Source organism: Mesoplodon densirostris, chromosome 18 (genome assembly GCF_025265405.1).
Source record: "Mesoplodon densirostris isolate mMesDen1 chromosome 18, mMesDen1 primary haplotype, whole genome shotgun sequence".
NCBI classification, from domain to species: domain Eukaryota; kingdom Metazoa; phylum Chordata; class Mammalia; order Artiodactyla; family Ziphiidae; genus Mesoplodon; species Mesoplodon densirostris.
In genome coordinates this window covers 19,247,398-19,272,289 of record NC_082678.1, presented here as the reverse complement: position 1 = coordinate 19,272,289, position 24,892 = coordinate 19,247,398, and the positions used below count along the sequence as shown (strand labels likewise).

Here is a 24,892-nt window from a genome sequence, read left to right as displayed (position 1 = left end):
GTTACACCTGCATGTGACTTACTGATGGACACGGAGCAGGAAGCACTCCCTAGGAATCAGTGGTTTGAAAGCAAAGAGAAAGTTCAAGGCAATCAGTAATGATTCCTCTTTACCATATTCCAGTGAAAAACACTGTCATCGACCCTACTGTTATTTGGTACAATTTCAGCAGCCCTGGGGGCTCAGTAATTGGCTCCTACAGGCCCTCACCATTAGGCAACAGCACACACCTATGGGCATACCTTTCCATTTTAACAAAAACTCCGCTCCCAGTGAGGTAACTCCAGAGTTTAACTATCTCACCCGCAAAGGAGCAGACACACACAGCACTATATAATTATGTTTAATGTCCAGAGTTTATAATTCAAGGGCCAGAGCTTTCTCCCAGACTCAAGTTTACAATTGCTCAATTGGCTGGTGAGGCCAGTAGGGATACTTCTTCTTATCTAACTTGGTGTCTGGGAAGACTTCATTCAAGTCCTCAATGGTCATCTGATCAAATGGAATTATGTTCTTCATCTTCTCCAGCTAGAAAGAGACGGGAACTGGGTTAAGATAAATAGGGCTGCAGAGATGCAAAAAAGAATCCAAGGCAGGTTACCCCCACTAGGTGAATAATGTGTGGCCGTGAAAGAGAGGAAATATAGGCAAAGGCCAAGGCTCATCCTTACCTCTTTCTCGTATTCCTCAATCCTGGTCTTAGAGAGAGACACAAACTCAGCACATATTTTCACCTTTTAAGAGAAGGGAGAAATTCTGTTTACAGAAATGTTATCGTACAGTATGTACTCCTTTGCTGGTTTCTTTCACTCACAGAATTATTCTGAGGTTCATCCATGTTACTGCGTTTATTAATAGTTCATTCCTTTTTATTGATCCTTTAAAGTCACTCCACCTTAACCTTACTAGGAAGAAACAGAACTGTCAGGAATTAAGAGAATTTTAGAATAAATAAGAGCCTCAAATACTTACATCATTTTTTTCTTCAGCATCCACCTGGGCAGTGTATTTATCCTCCGGCATAGGAACCTTCAGGGCATTAAACTACAAAACAGTGACAGTGAGTTGTCGTTAACATAACCAAGAGGCCCCCTAAAAGGGCTCAAAGCTGCTAATCGTAATAGAGCATATAAAAACACATTCTCCATTCGGGGAGGAAACCAGCATGCATCTAGGGCGTCGTAGTGGAAAGGGTACTAGACTACCAATGGAAGCTCAAGGTTCTTCTCTGCCCCATCACTAACTAACTGGAGACCTTGGACAATTCTTTATTACAATGAGCTTCAGTTTCTTCACTTGATAAAGAGAGTTGGACTTGATGACCTCAAAGAACCCTGCAGTTCTAAAGAAATTCTGATTTTTTTTAAGAATTCTGCGTTTTATTGCACTCAAATAACATTGAACAGAAGATGTTTACATTATTTTTAGAAAATCCATTGATGTTGCCCAGCTCGGCATATATTTGTAAAAGACAAGGCTCATTCATTGAGATATTTGGAATTGGAAAGTATTTGAAGTTGACCACAGCATAATGAATCCTCAATGTCCAGAGGTCTAGAGATGATTATATACAAAAATCCAGCAAAATTTACTTTACACATTTATCAGTTCTATGTCACTCCTAAGTTTCCCTAAAACATATGGCTTTATAAAAAGTAGTGTTCTAGGACTTCCCTGGTGGCGCAGTGGTTAAGAATCCGCCTGCCAATGCACGGGACACGGATTCGATCCCTGGTCTGGAAAGATCCCACATGCCGCGGAGCAACTAAGCCCGTGAGCCACAACTACTGAGCCTGCGCTCTAGAGCCCATGGGCCACAACTACTGAAGCCTGCACGCCTAGAGCCCTTGCCCCGCAACAAGAGAAGCCACCGCAATGAGAAGCCTGCGCACCGCAATGAAGAGTAGTCCCCGCTCGCCGCGACTAGAGGAAGCCCGCGCACAGCAGCAGAGACCCAACGCAGCCAAAAAAAAGTAGTGTTCTATAATTCACAATAGAAAGTAAGAGCTTTATTAGATTTTGAGTAGCAACTCTGTATTACCCAGATCACAGGTTTAGAAAATTATTGTTTTTTTTACTAATGTATTACTTTGGGTTTCACTACACTATGGTTCAGTATTACTTATTACAGTGTAACAATGCTCTCTAATGATAAATATATAAAATCTCTTCGATTTTCATCTTTTTAAAAAATTTATTTACTATTATTATTATTTTTGGCATGCAAGATCTTACTTCCCTGACCAGGGATTGAACCTGTGCCCCCTGCAGTGGAAGTACAAAGTCCTCACCACTGGACCGCCAGGGAAGTCCCCTGATTTCTCTTTTAAAAGAAACCGTAGTGGACTGGCATAAGTCATGTTTGCATAATGGAGATGGAGGAGATGGTCTCCTTAGAAGACAGCTTAGTGTTGTAGCCCCATCACTTAGCACTGCACATGGCAGAGTGGGCCCTCAGTAAGCAACTGTTGAATCAACAAACAAACTACGGATGTTGAAATTTAACATCAGAAGAGGATAGGTGAGCAAGAGATCACAGCTACAAGGGACAGTAAAAAAGACAGCAGAGAAAAGAGGAAAACAGTAAAAGGGTAGAAAAATAATGTTACATTTGTTCTAAAAGGAGACAGGTGGGGAGCTAAGAAGGAACTCAGAGTTGGGCAGAAACGTCCAACTCAAGAGCCCTCTGGCTCCCAGGTTAAGGCTCTGCCATACTGTTTCCTTGGATAAGAAACCTGAATGAAGAGACCCTGAAGTCTCTGCACCTATTTACCATTTAAATCTATCATCACAAGACCTCTGGCCACACCCATCTCTCCTGAGCCTCCTTTGGATTCTGGGTGTTAATTCCACCCCTCTTTCCTCCCTGTCATCCTGCATGTGTAGTTGTCCACCATCCTGCTCCCCAAGCAGGATGTGTTACAAGACCAGATCTTTAGTTGCCTCAAGTCTCACCTTCTTCTCAAAGTCATCCACCAAGCCAGCCTTTGCCACAGTGGCCTTGTAGTAAGCCCAGTCGATAGCAGGTGGCTTCTCAGGCAGAGCGGCCAACCTGATCACGTAGAAAAGCAAAAGTTAGGATTGTTCCATGAGTAACAAAAAATTCACACAGCAATTTCCCTGTTCCTTATTCCTATGGCCTGGGGCTATCATCACACTCTTCCCTTGGAGGGAGATCAAAGGAATGCAAAAAAATTACTTGTATTTGGAAAATGCATGGATTTCTTTATACTTTCTGCTGGAAGAACATCAAAAATTTATGTGCAATTCCAAAGCACATTTTGTTTCCACATTAAGTGACAGGTTAAGAGGCTCCCTCTCAGCAAGGTACTGACCTGGAGGTGAGGATCTCATTCCAGGATTTCAGGGAGTTAGCAACAGCCTTCTGGTTGCGGGGTATGATCTCCCCAAAAGCTACCCAGTCGATGGCTTTTAGAGCAAGTTTCCGTCCAGCCATCTAGAGATCGTAGAAAATAAAACTGGTCAGATCAAAACAGGGCTCTTGGAGAGAATCGTCTGAAGGGCATCTTAGAAATATTCAGGTATTTCAGAAATAGATCAGCATCATATGAGTGGGTATATCTGTCAACTAAAGGAATTAGGATTACTAAATCAGAAGAGGAGGACAATTTACCTTTTCAAATTCAAGGTGTGCAACCTGGCGTATAAATATATTCTCTCCCCCCTAGATGGTCCTCCCTCTATTCCCCAACTCCTAACTTATCAAAGCCCAGTTCTCTAGTGTTTGCACTCCATGTACCTCTGGAAATACTGGTAATGCAATAGTCATGCATTACATAAAATAATTTAAATTTATTTCCACTCAGTTTGCGTTTTATTCAGTGATTCTCCAGTGCACAGAACCTGACACATACCCCCATTTCAACAAGGCTTAGTTAAATAGGGCAGACTCTCGACCAAAATTTCATTACCTGAAAAATGGGGATAATAGCCCTGCTTACCTAAGAAGGCTGTTAAAAATATCAGATGTAGGGCTTCCCTGGTGGCGCAGTGGTTGAGAATCTGCCTGCTAATGCAGGGGGACACAGGTTCGAGCCCTGGTCTGGGAAAATCCCACATGCCGCGGAGCAAGTAGGCCCGTGAGCCACAACTACTGAGCCTGCACGTCTGGGGCCTGTGCTCCACAACAAGAGAGGCCGCGACAGTGAGAGGCCCGCGCACCGCGATGAAGAGTGGCCCCCGCTTGCCACAACTAGAGAAAGCCCTTGCACAGAAACGAAGACCCAACACAGCCAAAAATAAATTAATTAATTAATTTAAAAATATATATATCAGATGTAATTGTGCACATCAATTTGCCCTACAATCTTATACAAACTTAAGGGGCTCTCTACCCGCTCCCTATCAGATTAGTAATACACCTGCACCTTCCTATTCATGTCTGACGATCCCCTGCAGTGTTAGCACATACCCTGAGTATACTGGCAATACGCTTAAAAAAGGTATTCAATACATGTGTGAATGTGAGAGAAGATGGAAAGTGATTACAGCCATTTAAAAAAAAAAACAGGATAGAATATGGGAAAATAGTCAACTTAAACTAAATAAGATCAATGTCAAACATTAGGAAAAAGACTGAAATGTCAAAGGTCTTTACAAGTTATGGGGTGGATCACAAGGAAGATGGAAGAAATCTTCCCCCAGGATCTCAAGACACTCGTCCAACACCTGCCGCTTCCTTTCACTCTCAGGATAGCTTATGTTTCCTGGAGTGGAGGTGAGGGGCAGGTGACCTTTAAATACACCAGAGAAATAAGCGCCCTTACAGAGACTTTTCCAAGCACAGAAGATAGGCTTCATAAATGGATTGCTGTCTTTTATTTACTGTTGAATCCCCAGCGCCTAGAACAGATCTTGCACGCAGGAGGTGCTCAGTGAATATTTGCTGAATCGGTAAATGAACCCTGCACTTAAGAAGCTCTGAAAGCTCCACACGCTCGAATGCTGAAACCTTCAGGAGGAGGGAAGGGAAGGGCACAGCCCTCCAGCCTGCTGGGTGTCACTCAGCAAGCTAAAACTATCTCCCGGCAACGTTTCCGCAGCCTCCAAACCGGACTACTGAAGTCGGCCAGGCTGGGGTCGGCCTGGACGAGACAAGGTTAGTGGAAGCGCCTAAGTCAGAGGCGGTGGGGTCACAGACTGGCCCCTGCGACCTCGCGCTCGGGGGAGGGGAAAGGAAGGGAGCGCGGAGCAGCAGCTACAGCAGGGACACTCTGCCAGCGGGGCAACCGCAGGGCCCGGCGTCCTCGGTAGGGGCGCGACAAGGGTCGGGCCGAGGTTTGCAGGCGGCAGAGCAGAGGAACCCGCTGGGGTCGGACCTAAGGACCCAAACCTCACTCACCTTCACCGACCCCGGCGGCCCACAGTCCACAGCACCAAGGAACGGAAGTGGGTCACCCGGAAAGCCTCCCCTCAGCCAGCCCCAAAGCCAAGGGGGCGGGCCCTATTTCTCAGGTCAGCCAATAGCGATGGGGGTTGGTTCCGGAAGTCCCGTCCCCGAAGGCGGGCGCCTAGCCTCTACTGCCAGGGTCCCCGGGAGCTGGTTGGGGGCGCTCCCGTCCCTCTCCGCCGGCCCCTCCCCCGCCGATGGGCCGGCCCGGCTCTCCCTGCCAAGAGATGGGCCGGCCCGGCGGCGCGCGGGCAGCGGCGGCGGCGGTGGCAGCCCAAGATGGCGGAGCTGCAACTGGACCCGGCGATGGCGGGGCTGGGAGGGGGTGGCGGGAGTGGGCTGGGCGACGGGGGCGGCCCGGGTCGCGGGCCCCCCAGCCCTCGCCCCGCTGGCCCAACGCCCCGCGGGTACGGCCGCCAGCCCACCGCCGCCGCGCAGCCGCTGGAGCCGGGTCCCGGACCGCCCGAGCGGGCAGGGGGCGGTGGAGCCGCCCGCTGGGTCCGGCTGAACGTGGGCGGCACCTACTTCGTGACCACCAGGCAGACCCTAGGCCGGGAGCCCAAGTCTTTTCTCTGCCGCCTCTGCTGCCAGGAGGACCCGGAGCTGGACTCAGACAAGGTGTGCCCCGCCCTCGGGCGCGCCCCCGGCTTTCAGACCCCCTCTTTCCTCCTAGGCTTGTCCCCCGATTCCTGCAACACGCTTCTCACTGGCGGGCACCTCGGGCCGGGACCCCCTCCTCCTCCTCTTTCCCCGCCAGGCTAACCCCGGGGGCTATTCTCCCCCATCCTCAGGCGCACGCGGGCTTTCTGACGCCACCCTTCGTTCTCAGCGGCTCCTTCCCCACACTGTGCCCACCTTCACCCACGAGAACCCACTCCACACCCCTTCTCCGTATTCCTCTCTGCACCTCTCATCCCAGCCCCTCAGGTCTGCATGAGTTTTCCCCTGGCTCCTCGTCAGCCCCTCACCGCCTGTGCCAGATGCATCCAGAACTGGGTCAGGGTGAGCTAAGGCATCTTTGTAGCTTTCTCAGACTTCCTCTCGGACCCCTCTGCCAAGTTGGGTGAAAGCCTGGGTCTGATGATGGCTTCGACAGCTGCAGGAAGTGCTTCTCATGATATCATACTTCTTTCCTGTGGTCCTGGTCCCTGAGCTCCTATCTGGTAACTGTCATTGTTTTAGGTCGATATTTGAGATCAGATACGTTCCTTGGAAAGAGGTGGTCATTTGCCAGTGCAAACCTCAGCTGACCCGTTAAGACCAGGGAAAATGAAACCCAGAGAGTGCTGTTGGGCAAGATGCATGGCTGCTAACCAGAGAGTTGAGAGGTGACAGGACGCCTAACCCGTTTTCAGTTTGAGCTGTTGTCTGAGTTGTTTTTTTAACTTTACACGTTCATCTTTTAGTTTCCGACTTAAAAACATTGATCATTGCTTACAGCGCCTTGTATCCCATAGAGCACTTAGCTGTTACCTTGCAACAGAGCTAGGGTTGGGTAAACATTGGTTGATTTCATTTATTCATCTCCTGCCTCTCCTGTAATAAATCTCAGATTGAAGGAAACCTGTCCTGCCCTAACTTTAAAGAGTTTCCAAAACCTTCCTTATTCTAAAGGAATTATTTGATCTACCCCAAATTTTCCTTGTTGCAGTAGAAGCCAGTTTCTTCTTGTTCCCTTTACTGTAAAGATGAGTAGGATTAAAACTGCTCAGAGCCAAGTCCTGGCTGTGCTAAGCTTCCTGTGGGCACAGATCTGGAGTGTGTGAGTTACAGCTGCCAATGCAGACTCCCACTGTTGTTGGCCCTGAGCTCTGGAGCATTGCCAACTGAACAGAGGTTTTCTTAGAATTAGGAATGTGATTCAGGGACAATAGAGAAGTCAGAATGTCCATCTCAAGCAAAAATTTAGATCATGCAACTATGGCATTTTCTTCCTCGGTTTCTTTATAACAAGTATCCCAAAGGAAGAATGTTGGTAATTGCGTCAGAATAAAAATTTTAGAAGTTCAAGTTAATGCCTAGATGATGAATATGACTGTACATCTGTAACACCCTCCCTGAAATGATCTTGAAGCACAAGATACATAAAACTAGGCTTCTTGCCAATAGTTTGTGATACATATCTAGCAAAACTTGCCCGCTCACTCGTGAATTGTGACAGAGAGGTGGAAACCCTGCCCTGACTTAGCCGGAAAGCTCCACAATGATACCCTTATGTTTGGTTGGCAGGACGAGACAGGGGCATATCTGATTGACAGGGACCCTACCTACTTTGGTCCTATCCTGAACTACCTCCGCCATGGGAAGCTCATCATTACGAAGGAGTTGGCAGAAGAAGGTAAGAACGATGTTTGCGCTGGGCGTTTTCAAAGTTCAGGTCAAATCTTTAAAGCTGTTTCACAGATTTGAAATTATTTTTTCCACAGATTTTATTTTATTTTATGTTTTTCTGGCCACGCCGTGCGGCCTGTGGGATCTTAGTTCCCCAACCAGGGATTGAACCCGTGCCCCCTGAATTGGGAGCGAGAAGTCTTAACCACTGGACCGCCAGGGAAGGTTTTCATCAAGGTTTTGAGGTTTTCATCAAGCTCGTGTGCAGTAGATAGTGTAGGAAAGCTTTACGAAAATAAATAGGGAGCCTCCAATTACCTAGTCTCGTCTGAGAGGGTCTTGAAGGAGCCCCTTTCGGTTCGCTTCAGCCTCCTTCGGGAGAAGGAAGCTACGTAGCTCAGCTTTGGAGATAGCTTTGGAGTTTTTTCTGAACCTGCAGAATTGTCAGGACCCCTTTTTACATTTACTTATTACTAGCAGTGAATGTCCACAGCCTGAAGCAACAAATCTCTGACATTTAGCTATTCATACTTTCAATTTTAGTTTGAACTTGCAGCTGTAGAAAAAATAATAATAAAGGCTTGGCCTCATTTCTTTTAAGACTGGTCTCATGCTTCCTTGTAAATTTTTGCATCTGACCTAATTCATTCTCCAGCCCGTTGTCAGGTGCATCGTTATTTGACTCATCTTTTTGGTTTGTAGAGCATTTGGACTGTAAGTGGGTCTAGACATCTTTCTAAAAGGCTGTCTTGGGGGTGGGATAGGGAGGGTGGGAGGGAGATGCAAGAGGGAGGAGATATGGGGATATATGTATACGTATAGCTGATTCACTTTGTTATACAGCAGAAACTAACACACCATTGTAAAGCAATTATACTCCAATAAAGATGTTAAAAAACATAAAAATAAAAAAACAAAAGGCTATCTTGGTCTCACTGAGGCATTCAGTTGAAGACTTGGGGCCTTTCCCTAGAGCCAGGGCACCCTGACCTGGGAGCTTTAGCTCTGCGTGAGAAAGCTGTAATGGCCGTGCTAATTAATGAAGTGGCTGCAGAACACTGCTGTTAAAACCAGTCAAAAGAGGAATCACTCTCCCCTTTTTTTTAAATGCCCCCTCCCTTTTTTTTTCCTTAACATTTCAAATGCATACAGAGTAATGGGAATAGTGCAGTAAATTCCACCCACCATCCAGCTTCAGCAATTACCAACTCATGGGTACTCTTGTTTCTTGAAAAGAGGAATCTGAAGCATCTTTTCTAATGCCTTAAAAAAATTCATTTTGAAATAATTTCAAATTTAGAGAAAAGGGCAAGAATAGTACAAAGAACTCCATTTACCCAGATTCACCAATTTTTAACATTTTTTGGTCATATTTGCATTACAATTCATTCTCTCTTTCCTCCTCCCCGCTCTTTTTCCTCTCCCTCTTCTAGTTTTTATTTCAGAACTATTTGAGACTAGGTTACAGACTTCACCCATTAATGCTGCAGTGTGTATTTCTCAAGAACAGGACATTCTCTCACATAACCACAATACAGTTACCAAATTCAGGAAACTTAATATTGATGAACACCTTAACTATAGCTTATATTCTAATTTTATCAGTTGTTCCATTAATGGTATTCATAGCAAATTTTTTTCCTAGTGCAGGATCACACATCCCATTTAGTTATCCTGTCTTAGGCCTTTGATTTTGTTTAGCATGGGATTCTTTTTTTTGGATTGAACCCAGGGCCATGGCAGTGATAGCTCCGAGTCCTAACCACTGGACCGCCAGGGAAGTCCTGTGCATGGGATTCTTTCAATGACTGCCTTTTATATTGTTCAAATAATAAGCATCTTGTTAAATTTGGTCCACATAAATTTACACACACACACACACACACACACACACACACACACAGACCTTTGGTCATTTTTAGAACAAACTAGGTAGAAATTGCAAGCTCAAGAGTTGTCCAGTGGGACTAGTTCCAGGAACTAAGTGACATATGGTAAAGGTGTCCTGCAGCTCACGGGCAGGTGCAGGGAGAGCAGGGGACGGTGCCGGGTGGGAAACTGCAGGGGTGAAACGGAGTAAACAGAGCGCTGTTGACTCACTGCCGTTGGGGAAAAGGTCGCAGGTGCACACCAAACAGAAAGAAACATTTCCCAGGCTGCAGGAGATAGACTAGACTTGCATTTGAAAGATGGAGTCCTTAGCAAGCTCATGAACTCCAGCCTCTTCCTGCCAGTTTCTGGGGAATTGACACACATCTAACTACAGTTTGGCCCTTCTAGGTGTGCTGGAGGAAGCGGAGTTTTACAACATTGCGTCTCTCGTGCGACTTGTTAAGGAAAGGATACGGGACAACGAGAACAGAACTTCACAGGTAATGGGTCTTGAACTCTTAAGGGGAAGATATCCCAAGTGGCTGTCTTTGTCCATGTGTCTGGGTGTGATTTGAAATGGATGATGTGCTGCTTGGCCAGAGCCCTGCCTTTCCCCATAGAGCCGGAGGTCTCTGTGCGGAACACTGTCCGTCTGCCAGACAGACGGCGTGTACTCTGCCAGACTTGTTCAGAACAAGGAAACAGAGGAGAAGAAATCACAAAGAAGACGAAACAGCCCCGAGTCCCCTTAGAAGAGCGGGAGGTTGTGGCTGCTCTCCATCTGGCAGTGGGGGGAGCCACTGCACTTGAGGTTCAGAGCCTGTCCTTTCCGGCGGTGTATCTGTCTCCCTTCATGTCCGCGTGGAGACCAAACAAGGTCTTGCTTCCGCCTGTTGGCTTCTGTTTATTAGGACCAGCCTTCAGCCTGTGGCCCTGTCACATCCAGCTTCTGACAGCCTCTTGAAACCAGTCATGGCATAGACTTTGCAAGTGGCTTGTGAATCATGCTTCTAAGAAAATACTATCAAGCTTCTCTTTTTATTATGAAGACTGGATTTTTTTTTTTTTTTTTTTTTTGCGGTACGCAGGCCTCTCACTGTTGTGGCCCCTCCCGTGGCGGAGCACAGGCTCCAGACGCGCAGGCTCAGCGGCCATGGCTCACGGGCCCAGCCGCTCCGCGGCATGTGGGATCCTCCCGGACCGGGGCACGAACCCGCGTCCCCTGCATCGGCAGGCGGACTCTCAACCACTGCGCAACCAGTGAAGCCCTGAAGTCTGGATTTTTATGTTAACTTAGTAGATATGGTAACAAAAATCAAACAGAATTTGCCACATAGTTTGAGAACAGAATGGAAGGCAGTGAGGCACTCTTATCTCGTTTCATGTCGCATCACCCATCATGTGTCTTAAGTAAGTGGCCACAGTAGCTTCTGTTAGGCCCTGGGGACCCCAGCTGATAGGAGTAGGTCCACACCTTCAAGAAACTTAAAGTCTAGCAAGAAACACAGACACTCCCTTTCATGTATTTAGGCTCTATTTTAAGAGAGTTTAGCTGCAGTAACGGAGCAGAGTTGGACTCTAGCATGACTTGCCTCTTATCCCGTCAGATACCGGTGGTGGTCGCTTTCTTGAGATCTAATCTATTGCAATATAGAATTTTCCTTGAAATAAGAAGGCAGTATGTTCCTTTTCAAAAGTAAAAAATAGTTCCTTGCTCTTTCTGTGTTAGACTTCATATGTCAACATTTTTCTGGCTCTAAATGGAATTATCTGGATGAATAACGGACACCTATGATAAAAAATGAACTCTTTTATACATTTTATCTCCAGCACTTTGCAAAGATGGAAAGAAGGGCTTATTCATTTAGTTCTCTTACATCTGCCCGATGGCTGAAAGGATCGCAGGCTCAGCGGCCATGGCTCACGGGCCCAGCCGCTCCGCGGCATGTGGGATCTTCCCGGACCGGGGCACGAACCCACGTCCCCTGCATCGGCAGGTGGACTCCCAACCACTGCGCCACCAGGGAAGCCCTGAGAGGCTCCTTTTTAATGTTCAAAGATGAACTTGTATTTGGTTTGCAGATTACCATATGAAATATTATCTAGTGTCACCAAGCTTTCTGCCATTTCATAGTATATTTACATGGCATCTTTCACTATTATAGATACTTAATAGATCAGACATTCTGAGAGTATTGCCTCATCCTCAGTTTTCCACATTCCAAAAAAACCCCTTTGATTGCTTAATATAAATATTGATGGTACCATAGAGTATGTCATTTGAAACCATTCGAATCATGGCCCCTGAACACCCTCAGTTCTTTGCCATTAGCAAATTCCTTGAGAGCATCGTTAGATTTCTATTTGATGACAGCAGTTAATTAGTTCTCTAGATTCTGAGGCTTGTGGATTTATACCCAGTTGGAAGCCTTTTTATTCTAGGAATGTCAAGACCCTTTTGATGTTAATTGATCTTTCCATCTGTCCTCTTTATTTAGTGGAACTCTGGGCAATGGATTTGATGTTGTTCAATGACGTCCCCTTTTGCATTTGTCCCACGTGGCTCTCAAGCTGAGTGTGGATTTCCGTGGCTGTCCCTTCAAACACGTTATCTCCTTCAACTTGTCTGTGTTGAAAGGAGACACACGTTGCAGACGATAGGGCGAAGCCCGAGATGTGGGGGACCTACTCTGCCCTTTCTCAGTGACCTCACATCTCTTTTAGTGGCTGCCACCATTCTATTACTCTGCTGTCCTTGGTAGTATTTTTTCCTAGGTGATTAATCTTGGTGCATTTGAGAGCACCAGTGGTTGACTTTGGGAGAGAAGAATAAAAAGGAGGCAGTACAGATATCTTTAAGTGCCTGGGACTTTGACAGCTGTGGACACTATCAGGTCTTTTGGATGCTCTACATCTTATAATATAAAACATCTGGTTGTTTCCGAAATGCATGGCTAGAGTAATTGAAATTGTCAGAAGATTTGTCCTATATTTTACATGGAAGAAAATTATTTTTACCTTAGCACCTTGTTTAATGGTAGCTGTACCTCATTTAGAAGGACAAAGTATACAAGAAAGATTATAATGTTGTCAGGCCGATCTGGGCTCAAGTCCCAGCTCTACCTCCAATCCACTTAATCGCTGTACAGCTTGGGCAAGATACCGTGCTCCGAACACCAGTGTCCCATGTGTAGAAGGAAGCCAACACCTGCCTTCCAGGACTGCAGTGAAGACTAGAAGAGAAGGGTGTAACACTTGGGGCTTGTAGCACTCGGTGATCAGTAGCTGCTTTTATTTATCCAGTATTCCCCAAGTGGTTCTAAAACGAATTTTCTAGGTAGCTGAAGCCAGCTTGTCCTTTTGAAAAAGTGTTCAGTTTTCATCATTCTTAAGGAAACAGTCCCTATTTCCTTAAAATCCAGTTGAACGTAACTGACTCCTTTCTCCATGACCAGGAGTCATTGTTATGAACCTGGGTTGCTGTTTGTGCCTTATGCCCTCTGGGATGGGCAGTGAGTGTGCAGCTTTGCACCCAACACTGAATGGTCCCAGATTGCTAAATACCGAGTCCTCCTGTGTGCCTGTAATTGTCCTTCTGGGAACTGGAACTTCCATCTGGCAAGCTTGCCTCCCTGCAGCCACCCTGGCTGTCTCGTGACTGGCGTCTCGTCCCCCATGGGCCAGATCATAAGTGTCAGTGAAGTGTAGGGGCCTTAGTGCTACGGCTCTGGGGCATCCATTTCAGTTGCTCTGCCTTTTGGCTTTAGGTTCTAATTTATGTTCTAGAGAGTTGAGTCTTGCCAGCAAATGGCCTTTCTCTGAATCTTTGACACCAACTGGGTGACCAACAGTTCAATCCTGCCCTTACCCTGACCACCCAGAGTCAGCGTCAGACTCCACGGGTCTCAGGTGCCAGTCGTAAGTCTGGGTCCCCAGCCGCCTGCACTCTGTCTGGCTTGGTGACAAATTCGGGGGCTCCCACAATGCCCCCTTCACGTTCAGTAATTTACTAGACTAACTCGTGGAAATCAGGAAATGCTCTACTTACTATAGTTTATTATGAAGGATGCAAATGAACAGCCAGATGAAGAGATTCATGGGGTGAAGTCCTAAAGGGTCCTGAGCACAGGAGCCTCTGTCCCCGTGTAATCAGCACGCGCCACCCCCCGACTGCGCAACACACGGATGTGTCTGCCGACCTGGAAGCTCCCTGAACCCTGTCGCTTAGGAGTTTTTCAGGACGTTCCATTTGGTAGGGAAGGTTGATTATATCACTGGCCTTTGGTAATTGAACTCAATCTGTAGTCCCTCCCCCTTCCCCCAGGGTCACAGGATGGGGCTGAAAGTTCTAATCCTCTAACTCCCTCAGTCTTTCCGATGACCAGCTCATTAGCATACAAAAAACACTCCCCTCCATTTATTTGTTTGTTTGTTTGTTTGTTTTGGTTGCAGCATGAGGGATCTTTTAGTTGCAGCATGCGGACTCCTAGTTGTGGCATGCATGTGGGATGTAGTTCCCTGACCAGAGATCGAACCCGGGCCCCTACATTGGGAGCGAGGAGTCTTACCCACTGGACCACGAGGGAAGTCCCCAAAAGACACTTCTGTCACTCAGGAGTTTCCAAAGGTTTTAGGAGGTCTGTGCAAGGAACCAGGAACAAAGACCAGATATTTTTTTATTATACGCATATCTATAACAGGAATGTTACCATGTAACACTGAAACACTTCCAGGTAGCTTCAGCAGAGGGTAGAATAGCTTGAACATGTGTGCATTATGGGGTCCCTATTTAATGTATTATTCCCATATATAAGGTATCATTCTGAATAAACCAAGATATGGTCTGCATTTTCAGCATGTATGTCAGCTATAGTGACCGAAGAAGAAAATGTGGCTTTCTTGTCCAGAGCAGTTTCACTCTTATTTTCTACTTTGGGAAATAGATGAAGTCTTCAGTTTATCAGCATGGTCACTCACATAATTCATCCCTCCAGAGTTCAGGATTCTTTTATTTTATTCATGTTCTTGGACCCCTTATTTTCTTTCTTGGGTAAGTTTTTATTGAAAAACTACAGTGCTGCTTGCAAAGGGGATAGTGGGTGGCCACCAAGAAAAAAATTCCAAGCAAACTCCTTTCCAGTCTTTATTTTTTGGAGAGTCTCACCAAGGCAGCTGCAAACTGCTGTGCCCTTGAAACCGGTCCTCAGAGTCTGTGTGTGGTTGTCACAGGGCCCCGTGAAGCACGTGTACAGAGTCCTGCAGTGCCAAGAAGAGGAGCTCACGCAGATGGTGTCCACTATGTCTGACGGCTGGAAATTCGAACAGGTAATGTTTCTTTCGTGGGAGCAGCCCTGTGTCTCAGCCTCGGAGCCAGTCGCCGTCTGTAGCCAGTTAATCACCCTGGGAGTCGGGTGGGGGCCAGGTGTGGTCCTGTTCCAAAATGGAGAAAGAGCCACTCCGCGTGGATTCTTTGCGCGGTAGACGTGATGAGTTGGGGAGAACTGAGGGTAGTCTTGTGTCTCCCAGCTTCGTATCCAGAGTTTCTGCGTGGTTCTGCCCAGAGAGAGCCAGCCAGCTTGTTTAGGCTTGAAAGTGCTTCTCTGGGCTTTTTTCCCTCAGAGGGATCCTTTCAAAAGTGCTGTGTTTATAAAGCAGAAACTAACACACCATTGTAAAGCAATTATACTCCAATAAAGATATTTTTTTTCAAAAAGTGCTTTGTTGGCACATTCTAGATTAAGTAGCTAAAGAAGACTAGGGTTTAGCAACAACCCTCCGTTTGCTTATCCCAGGGTCAGATCTTCATCATTCCGAGTATGTGCGCCATCCCCCGTGCACGGCCTAGTGAACAGCTGTGATGTGAAGGGATTAGACATCAAGGAGGGTGGCAAGGTCCTTTCCATTCACTCTGTGGATTTCTCTTCTTTAGCTCTGTGCTTGTGACTGAGGCATCAAAACAGTGTCTGAGAGCCAGAATTTTACTGCTTTCTTCCATTAGATGGCAGAATTGTTCATCTGTTGTCTTCAAAACATAGGGAGGCTGAGCATGAATAGAATGACTGTGTTATAAATTCAATGAATCATGCCTGTTTTTAGGTAGAGTTTAAGAGGTCGGCTGAACTGTCACCATAAGCTTACCTTCTTAAATAAGAGTTACTCTATGTGTTAACAGTATTATGTTATAGATCAAACACACAGGTGTCTCTGTCTTCAGAACCAATACTGGATGATTCCTCACACTTAGCTCCACTGCAGAATCAGTGCTACCTGTATGTGTCAGCCTAGTTCTTGTTCAGGTGTTCTTGTTCAAAATGTCACCATACTTCCACTCCAGAAGTATTTTTTCCCTGGTATAAAGTTTCAAAGACAAAGGATATTATAACAACTTTTTTTTTTAAATAAAAATTTATTTATTTATTTTTGGCTGAATTGGATCTTCATTGCTGCACTCGGGCTTTCTTTAGTTTTGGCGAGCCGGGGCTACTCTTTGTTGTGGCTCGCAGGCTCTAGAGCTCAGGCTCAGTAGTTGTGGCGCACGGGCTTAGTTGCTCCGCAACACGTGGGATCTTCCTGGACCAGGGATTGAACCTGTGTCCCCTGCTTTGGAAGGTGGATCCTTAACCACTGTGCCACCAGGGAAGTCCCTATAACAATTTTTTTAAAACTGTTCTTTGTGAAACTAATGAATAATTTATCCTGTTTTTCTCATCTTATTGATGTGCTGTGGGAGGACCAAGTCTGCTCCCTTTGACTCCATTACACGGAGGAGGAAGTTAAGGCCCAGGAAAGCTGAGGTGTCCGTAGCCCGGTCATACAGCAAGTCAGTCATGGTCTTCCGACTTGAGGCCTTGCGGACTTGCCAGGATGACCACACCCTCGGGCTCAGCTTCTCCCTCTCTGCATCTGTATTTCCTCTTTAGACTAGAGCCTGAGTTCAATTCACCAAAAAAGGTTAGAAGTCCCAGCAGCATTTGGCTTAGAGTAGCTGTTCAGTGACTCTCGCGTGGTGCTTTCCAGAGCCTCCCGAGCACCAGTCTCCTGTCTAGGACTTCTGCTTAAAGATGAGCCAGCTCTGTGTAGGTGTTTTGGCTGAAGCAAGTGTCCGTTTTCATTCACAGAAGCATTCTATTTCCCCTCAATGTTTGCTAGAAGGAATAATGTGACCGTATCAATCCTGGCTGCTGCCTTTGGCACTGTTTCAAGTGCTTGGGTGAGGGGACAGTGGCAGAACTCACACTTTTCTCTGGGGAGGCCTGGTGAACACCTGAGATCCAGTTATCCCCTGGGGCCTTGATAGATCCAGAGAATTCTTCATCCTTTGAGAAGCAAAACAAAAGTTCAATGAGGAGGAAGGTTTGATTTGTGTGGCACTTAAATATTTTAAGATCACTATTTGTATGTTCACCATATTCTTGTTTTATCAGCTAATCAGCATCGGATCTTCCTATAACTATGGAAATGAGGATCAGGCAGAATTCCTCTGTGTTGTCTCCAGAGAATTAAATAATTCTACCAATGGCATTGTCATTGAGCCAAGCGAGAAGGCAAAGGTAAGTCGCTTCACCGGACTTTCGTCTCTGACTCTTTGCTCCCAGCTTCTGCGCAGGCCTTGCCTGAACTGTTGCTCACAGGTTCTTCCCTTTCCTTCTCAAGCCAGTTTTGCATTTCCCCTTCATTTTGGCCTTTTGACTGTTGTAATTTTTTTTTTCTTGGCTGTGTTGGGTCTTTGTTGCTGCACGCAGGCTTTCTCTAGTCGCAGCGAGCGGGGGCTACTCTTTGTTGCAGTGTGCGGGCTTCTCATTGTCGTGGCTTCTCTTGTTGCAGAGCACAGGCTCTAGGCGCACGGGCTTCAGTAGTTGTGGCACACGGGCTTCAGTAGTTGTGGCTCGCGGGCCCTACAGCGCAGGCTTAGTAGTTGTAGCGCACGGGCTTAGTTGCTCCATGGCATGTGGGATCTTCCCAGACTAGGGAACGAACCTGTGTCCCCTGCATTGGCAGGCGGATTCTTATCCACTGTGCCACCAGGGGAGCCCCTGACTGTTGTAAATTAAATCAGGAATTTTGGAGCAGTGACAGAGGCTTTTAGTTAGGACACGTGAACCAAAATAGGGTAGTCTTTTCCCAGCCTCTGTCAAATCAATGAAAAAGCTTATGGCCATTAATTACTATAAGGTGAGAATTCTGAAACTCAAAATTGGAAAGTATTTTACCTTTATATTTTGAAACTGTTCTCTCTCTCTCTCTCTCTTTCTCTGCCATCTCAAGAGAAAAGGTGTTTGGTTACCTTTGTGATTCCCCCCGCCCCCTGACGCCCTGAAGTTACTGGAAAATGGTTGCACACTGTTATCTTTTTTCCTCCCCTGTGCCCCCTCGTACACAGACACACATACATGCTTCTAAATCATCAATATGTGGTGAGCCCGGACCGTGTCCTTTCTCACAGGGGAAGTGGTCCAACAGCACATAAACTTAGGCCTGGCCGTGTTCAGCAAAAGTCTTTTACAACTGCAGTGCTTCAGGGGCGGTTGCCTGGCTTCCTGGGGTAACGGATTGTCGTGCTGCTCCACGGGGTCCAGTGGAAAGCGGCTCCGGGTCTCTTTCTCTTCCCTTGGCGGTCTGGTAAGCATCCGCCGCCCAAAAGCAGTCTGCATCCAGCCTCCAAGCCTCAGCCCTCTCCCCCACCTTCCCCTTCCAGATTCTTCAGGAGAGAGGATCTCGGATGTAAAGTCCGGAGTCCTAACCGACGAGAGAGCAACCCAGCAGAGCACCTCTGTGAAGTTAAATCTTGCTCCTGTACAGTAACCGAGCTACTGCAAAGCAAAGCTGAGCCTGGCCCCCGGTGGAGAAGTGTTCTGGTCAAAACCAAAGGAACCCCAGCCCCACCCACAGGAACCGGAAGACAGAGGCCGCTTCCGGCTGCAGAATACCTTTTCAGTACCTGCTTCTGTTTTCTTAGCCAGTGTTACAACAAATCTTTACAAGAGCAGCTGGGCCAGGTTCCCAGCTGGAGCTGATCTAGGGCTAGGGGGAGGGGAAGAGGAAGGCCTAGGTCTTTGCACATATGCTGTGCTTCAAGGAAGCTGGAGCAAACGAAGAGGTTTTTCCCTGTGCTGTGCCATGTTTCCACCTGAGTGGGCCATGTTGGACGTTGGCAGCCGCTTTGTAACACCATCTTTCCCCGCCCATGCACCCCAAAATAATGCAGCAGATGCAAAGGGTTCTAGCTTCAGGTTGTTGAACGAAGGTTTGGTTAGAGTTGCCAGAGTACCCCACGTTCCTATGAACAAAGCCTCTTGGAGGAGGGGGAGGATAGGGTGTCCTTGGTTGTGGTTGGAGACTGGGGCTCGCAGCTCTGGATTCGGGGCACCCAGCTGCTACCATGTTCAGCTTTGCGTCGTTTGTCTCCAGCAGCCTGGACCCCCCAGATAGCTTGCTTTCTCCCCAAGAAGAGGTTTGAGGCAGGCGGCATTCTGCGCCAAATGAGACAGACAGACAGGCGCTTTAGGTAGTTGATGTAACTGCTTCTGCAGCCTTTTCTTGCCCTCCATTGGTCCATCTTCCTTCCCTGACTTTTTAAACTGGGGCTGAGGGTAAAGGGACTTTGGACCCTCGATGGCTTGGGGTGGGGATGGCTGTTTTCTTTGAAAGTTGCCAAATGTGTTATGTTGTAGTATCCAAAAGTGGTATCATTTTTGTGATTGTCTCTTGGAAATGCCTTGACCAAAAGTGCGATATTTGTGTCTCTTCTTGGTTTCTGACCTGGGCGGCATCAGTGAGCACCCCCCCACCATCCTCCATAGTGTGTGTGGGTTTGCTGGGCAGTCTGAGGACTCCCCGATCTCTGACCTAGCCCTCACCACCACTTCTTTCTGTGGAGTGCCAAGGCGTCGAGGATCAAACGCTGTTGGACCCAGAGGAGGAAAGCCCTCCTTTGGGCTGTGCCCTCAGAGCTCGTAACTGGACTCTCTAAGCTTTTGAGTCTCGATGAGCAGTCATGGAACGCAAAGGGGCCAGAGAATCCTGACTTTTCCCCGGGTGACTTTCTTAGGGTGGCAGATGGTCTGGAGGAGGGGGAGGTGCCCGTGGGGAATGCTCCATCCATAAAAGCTCCCTCAAGCCCATGGCTCCTGGGCACCTTCAAAGCTGAGGTTCTCTCTGCTCCACAGCTCAGATGCTTACTGCGTGGGTCTGGGGTCATGGTGTTTTGGAAATGACTATCGACTATGCCAAATGTCTTCTGAGCCTGTGACCTGCCCCCGCCCAGGTGGCCTAACTCTTCTCCAGGATTCGCGTGTTGCCCTCATGTGTCTGTGTAGAGTAGGGTAGAAGCGTGCATCCAGGGCGTCTGCTGACACGCCAGGTCTGCGCACCAACGTGAACGTGCACGTCGGCACCTCGGAAGTCTGGCCCGAGCCCAGGATTTTTACAGTTGTAAAATGTTAGAGGAACTTCTACCTACAATAAAAGCAGCCACCCCTTCAGAAAGGTGACAGATGTCCATCCTGTCATCTTTCAGGGAAAAAAAGAAAAGATTTTGACTGAGTCAAGGAAAAGCTGCTCTAAGTAGGACAGAACTAAGGGCGAGGTGCTCTTTGGCCGATTTGAATAAGAACCGTCAGACTGAAAGGGAAAGCTGCTGCATCTGGGGCCTCGTGCCCAATCAGATTTGCTTTCTGGGGCTCAGCTGACGATCACCTCTGGTCCCAAGCCAGCAAGAAGGAGCGAGGAGGCGTGGGCCAGCCCCTCAGGATGCCTTGTTTCTTTCATCATGCTTCTCAGAGGTCCACCGTGGAGCCTGCGAAAAGACTGCTGAGCCCCTTGCTATGTGATCTGAGGGACTAGAGAGCTGCCTTTCACCAGGTTTCCCTCCTCCCAGCAACCCCATGACAGTTTCAGCTGTTCCAATGCTCCAGGAATCTGAGAGTGATTCGTTTCTTAAGGTTTCTGGAAAAGTATTTTACCCAAGCCCTTTATGAACCTAGTTGGTGTTTTTTTTCTTGAAAGCCTTCTCCCTCCGGGGGAGTAACTTCAGGCAGAGGTCTGGCCATGGGCTGGGGGGTATCACATGACCAGTGACCCACGCTCTCCAGCTGCCCAGGGCTGCCACGTGGGGAGTGTCTCCCTGCTTCCTTCCCTGCCCAGGTCCGAGGCCATGGGTGATGCAGGCCAGACCCAGGGAGCAGCCTGGCGTCTCCTGAGCGACCACCCCGAAGCCCGCTTCCATCTTCTCCTCAGAACCTGCTCTTTCTTGGCAGTGAAGCAGGGCCCAGCCTCCTCTAGAGTAACTTAGTTTCTGCACAATTTTAACTGATCTCAGGGGTGTCCGTGAGGTGCAGAGGAGGAAGGGACAGAGATGCTGAGGGAGGAGGGCTGAGGAGTCACCCACACCCGCCAGCATGGCCTTTGAGCCAGGCCTTAGGGACCATGCCTGTCACTTGTGGGTGCCCTTTGTTACCATTTGTGTGTTTGGATAAAGTCTGAAATGCTGTAACCCTTTTTTTTTCCTCTGGTCAATAAAGACATGAAACAGGCTTCTGAATCTTGAACCTTTGGTGTATGTTTTCCGATACTGCGAGCTCCCGGGTTCCCGGTGTCACTCACCATTGATGATTCTCAGGCTGTCCTCAGGAGATGAATTTCACTGCACCTTTTTCTAGCAGGGCTTCGTATAACGCCCTGATTTCTCCTGCTGCTAAAACTGCCTGTGGGGGTGTTGGGCCTTCTTCCTCCTGGCTTTCATTTTACTGCATCTGAAAGGACCCGGAGAGTGCCCAGAAACAGAAGGTGGGGACAGATGGGCTTCCCACCAGAGAGCCAGAAAGAGACAGGGGGCGGGTACGAGGTGGTTTTTAAGGGAAAAACGTCTTCCTGGAAGAGAATAAGGGACGGGGTGCCCATTTTCTCTGCAAGGAAGAGGAGGAGTAAGAAACGTGAGGTGAGAATCAAGTCACCAGCACGTTAAGTATTGATCCCTAAGGCGTCAGGTGGGGTGTGGGATCCTCAAAAGGCGTTAGGTCGTCCCTCCTGTGGGGCGCTTACAGTTGGGGAGGTGGTGTGTACACAGAAAGGTAGTGAGCAAGGTGTGTGGCTGTAACAGCTCCGACGGGAGACCACAGCCGTCGTTAACAGGTGGTGGAGAAAGGAGAGGGCCCAGGGGACTCAGGTGTCACAGCTGAAGTGGTCGCAGGACACAGTTGTCGCTCCCAGGACTGGGGAGCAAAGGGAAGAGGCTGGCATTAAACGGTCGAGGCTTGGAGGAGGGGCCCTGTAGAGGGATGCTGCCATTTCAGGGCTCAGTGAGGCTGGTGCTGGGAGTGTGGAAAACTGCAAATGAACCACACTGCTGGGACCAGCTGTTCCTGCCAGAGCAAAGCTGCGTTGCTGTGGTTTCTCTAACAGGAAGGGCCACGTCTCCTTTTTCCCCTCCAGCCTTGCGGTCTCTGTCTCACACTGCCTTCAGCAGCTTCCCGGCCCCAGCAGCACAGGGCAGTCTGGGTGGGTTGGGGCTGAGAGTTAACAACAGCTCTGCCACATTTGTGGCTGCTCCGCGTCCATAAGCACGCTTCTATGCATATTTGAACTTCATAAGAACAGCTTTGTGCTTCCACGTAACAAGACGCAACTACTTTTCTTTCCTTCTTTTTTAAAAAAATTTTTCGGCTGCGCCGTGAGGCATGTGGGATCTTAGTTCCCCGACCAGGGATCGAACCCGTACCCCCCGGCAGTGGAAGCGGAGAGTCGTAACCACTGGACCGCCAGGGAAGTCCCAAGACGCAACTACTCTTTACACAAAGATGATCTTACCCTCCCCGCAACACAAGACACTGCAAACAGTCATTGCTCCCAGGTCTGAGAGACAGTCACATCTATTTCTGGGCTGTGTTAATTACTCCTCAGATTGGCTTGGTGGGTTGTGATGGGCAGCTCAGGCCCCATGGTCACTTGATTCCCCTGATTAAGTAGCTGGAGCTGTTTCTCAACAGAAGAAGAGTTATCTGTAAAAGGAGTCATGGTTCTGTTCCAACACCCTGGAGTCTGCACGGTGAGTCTCCTGTTGGAGCTTGCTGGAGGCTCCATACGGCGCTGTTTACAACAGATTATTTGAGTTTGACTGAATCTGCTCAGTCATAAAGCCCAGGTGGCAGCCCAGAGCTAAATTTTTAATAAGAATCACACCACACAGAAGGATTTTCATCAGTAAAGCTTTCCCCTGGTATGAACTGTTACTCTATTTAGCCAGTTTAATTCCTTGGTCAGTTTTCTATACAATGCAATTCAATTGTTTTTCTATTTTCATTTTCACTTAAAAATATTTTCAGGCTTCCCTGGTGGAGCAGTGGTTGAGAGTCCATCTGCTGATGCAGGGGACACGGGTTCATGCCCCGGTCTGGGAAGATCCCACATGCTGCGGAGCGGCTGGGCCCATGAGCCATGGCCGCTGAGCCTGTGCGTCCGGAGCCTGTGCTCTACAACGGGAGAGGCCACAACTGTGAGAGGCCCGCGTATGGCAAAAAAAAAAAAAAAAGAATGAAGATGATATAAAAGCAACTTTGACAACCAAAACCTGAGAGTATTTGTCACCAGCAGACCTTGTACTAAAGGAAATACTAAAAGGTGTTCCTCAGGAAGAAGGAAATGACCCCAGAAGCTAGAGACATAGGAGAAAATGGAGAGCAATTAAAATGGTAAGTACATGGATTGATATATATAGATATATAGATTACACACAGAGACCATTTAAGCATTATTGGCACTTTATAGTTTTAAAATATATAAAGAGAATTAAAATACACAACCATAGTAAAAGTTGGGATGAGGCAAATGAAGTTGAAGAATTCTAAGGGTTTGCATTATTTAAGATTAAAGTAACGCTTAATATTAGACTTGATAAGCCATGGATGCATGTTATAATTTCTCATGTAACTACCCCCCAAATAATAGAAGTATAACTACCCAGATAATAGGAAGGAGGAAACTGAATAATAAAAAATCAATAATGGTAAAATAAGTCACTAGGAAAACATAATAATTATAAATTTGTGGGCATCTAATGTTCTAGCCTCAAAATTGATAGAACTAAAAGGAGAACTAGGCAAATCCATAATAATACTAGGAATTTTGTCACATCTTTTAGTATTAAAAGGACCAGAAAACCAATAGGGATACCGACGCTTTTAACAACATGATTGGCAAATGTCATAACTGAAATGGGTAGAACACTACATCAAATAACTGCAGAACACATTCTGAATTTTTAAGTGCATGCGGAAGTTACCAACATTGACCATGTCGCTCTGATCCATAAAGCAAGTCTTTAAAAAAGTCAAAGGATTTAAATCCAAGCATAACATCTGATTATAGTGGAATCAAGTTAGAAATCAATAATAAAAAACGATAATTAGAAAATATCTGTATTTTTGGAAACTGAGCAACATGCTTCTAAATAACTCATGGGTCAGAGAAGACATCACAATGGAAATCAGAAAACATTTTGAACTGAATGGTAATGATAATACTCTTTAGTATAAGGTGCAATAAGAGTCGTGCTTAAATGGGAAAACATATGTATTAACAAGGAAGAAATGCTAAAAATTGTTATATAAACAACCATCTCAGGAACTTAGAAAAGCAAATTCAACATAAAGAAAGTAAAAGGAAGGAATAACCCAAAGAAGTAAAAGCAATAATAAAGAGAAGAGAAGAAATCAATGACATAAAAAACAAACATACAATACAACCATCAAAACCAAGAGCTGATTCTTTTAGAAGGTTAATAAAATGGATAAATTCCTAGAGAGTTTATCTCATCAAGAAAAAAGAAAATACAAAGGATATCTGGAATGTGAAAGGGAGCCACAACTACAAATCCTACAGTCTTTATAAGGATTATAAGTGCCACTCTTAGGGATATAGCCAAGGGAATTGAAAGCAGGGATTTAAACAGATATTTGTATACCCATGTTCACAGCAGCATTACTCACAATAGCTAAAAGGTAGAAGCAACCCAAATGTCCATCAACAGAAGAATGGATAAACAAAATGCGTTTATACAGAGACAGCAGGAGCGTTATCCAGCCATCAACAGGGATGAAATTCTGGTACATGCTCTAACATGATGAACCCCCGAAAACATTAAGTAAAATGAGCCGGACTCAAAAGGACAAATATGGTATGATTTCACTCGTACAACGTATCTAGAATAGAGATAGAAAGATAGAGATATTATAGAGATAGAAAGTAGATTAGAGGTTACCAGGAGCTGGAGGGAGGGGGGATGGG

The 24,892-nt window shown here is 46.9% G+C and overlaps 2 protein-coding genes across 3 annotated transcripts; one reads left to right on the top strand and one right to left on the bottom strand.

Annotated features, from left to right (window-relative positions):
- Window positions 1-326: 326 nt before the first annotated feature.
- On the bottom strand, window positions 327-6,470 carry ATP5PD (ATP synthase peripheral stalk subunit d). Of its 2 annotated transcripts, none has more exons than XM_060081838.1 (6): window positions 6,379-6,470; window positions 3,336-3,457; window positions 2,956-3,052; window positions 973-1,044; window positions 672-734; window positions 327-528 (listed from the first exon to the last, which is right to left on the bottom strand). In XM_060081838.1, the coding sequence occupies exons 1-6, from the start codon at window positions 6,394-6,396 to the stop codon at window positions 397-399; spliced, it is 504 nt and encodes a 167-aa protein (XP_059937821.1). In that variant the 5' UTR covers window positions 6,397-6,470; the 3' UTR covers window positions 327-396. The 2 variants fall into 2 exon arrangements, with proteins under 2 accessions (XP_059937821.1, XP_059937822.1); XM_060081839.1 differs by lacking the exon at window positions 6,379-6,470 and adding an exon at window positions 5,363-5,433.
- Window positions 5,590-21,159, top strand: KCTD2 (potassium channel tetramerization domain containing 2). The gene is made up of 6 exons (XM_060081837.1): window positions 5,590-6,028; window positions 7,640-7,748; window positions 10,022-10,113; window positions 14,843-14,938; window positions 17,038-17,163; window positions 18,309-21,159. The coding sequence occupies exons 1-6, from the start codon at window positions 5,690-5,692 to the stop codon at window positions 18,336-18,338; spliced, it is 792 nt and encodes a 263-aa protein (XP_059937820.1). The 5' UTR covers window positions 5,590-5,689; the 3' UTR covers window positions 18,339-21,159.
- Window positions 21,160-24,892: the final 3,733 nt, after the last annotated feature.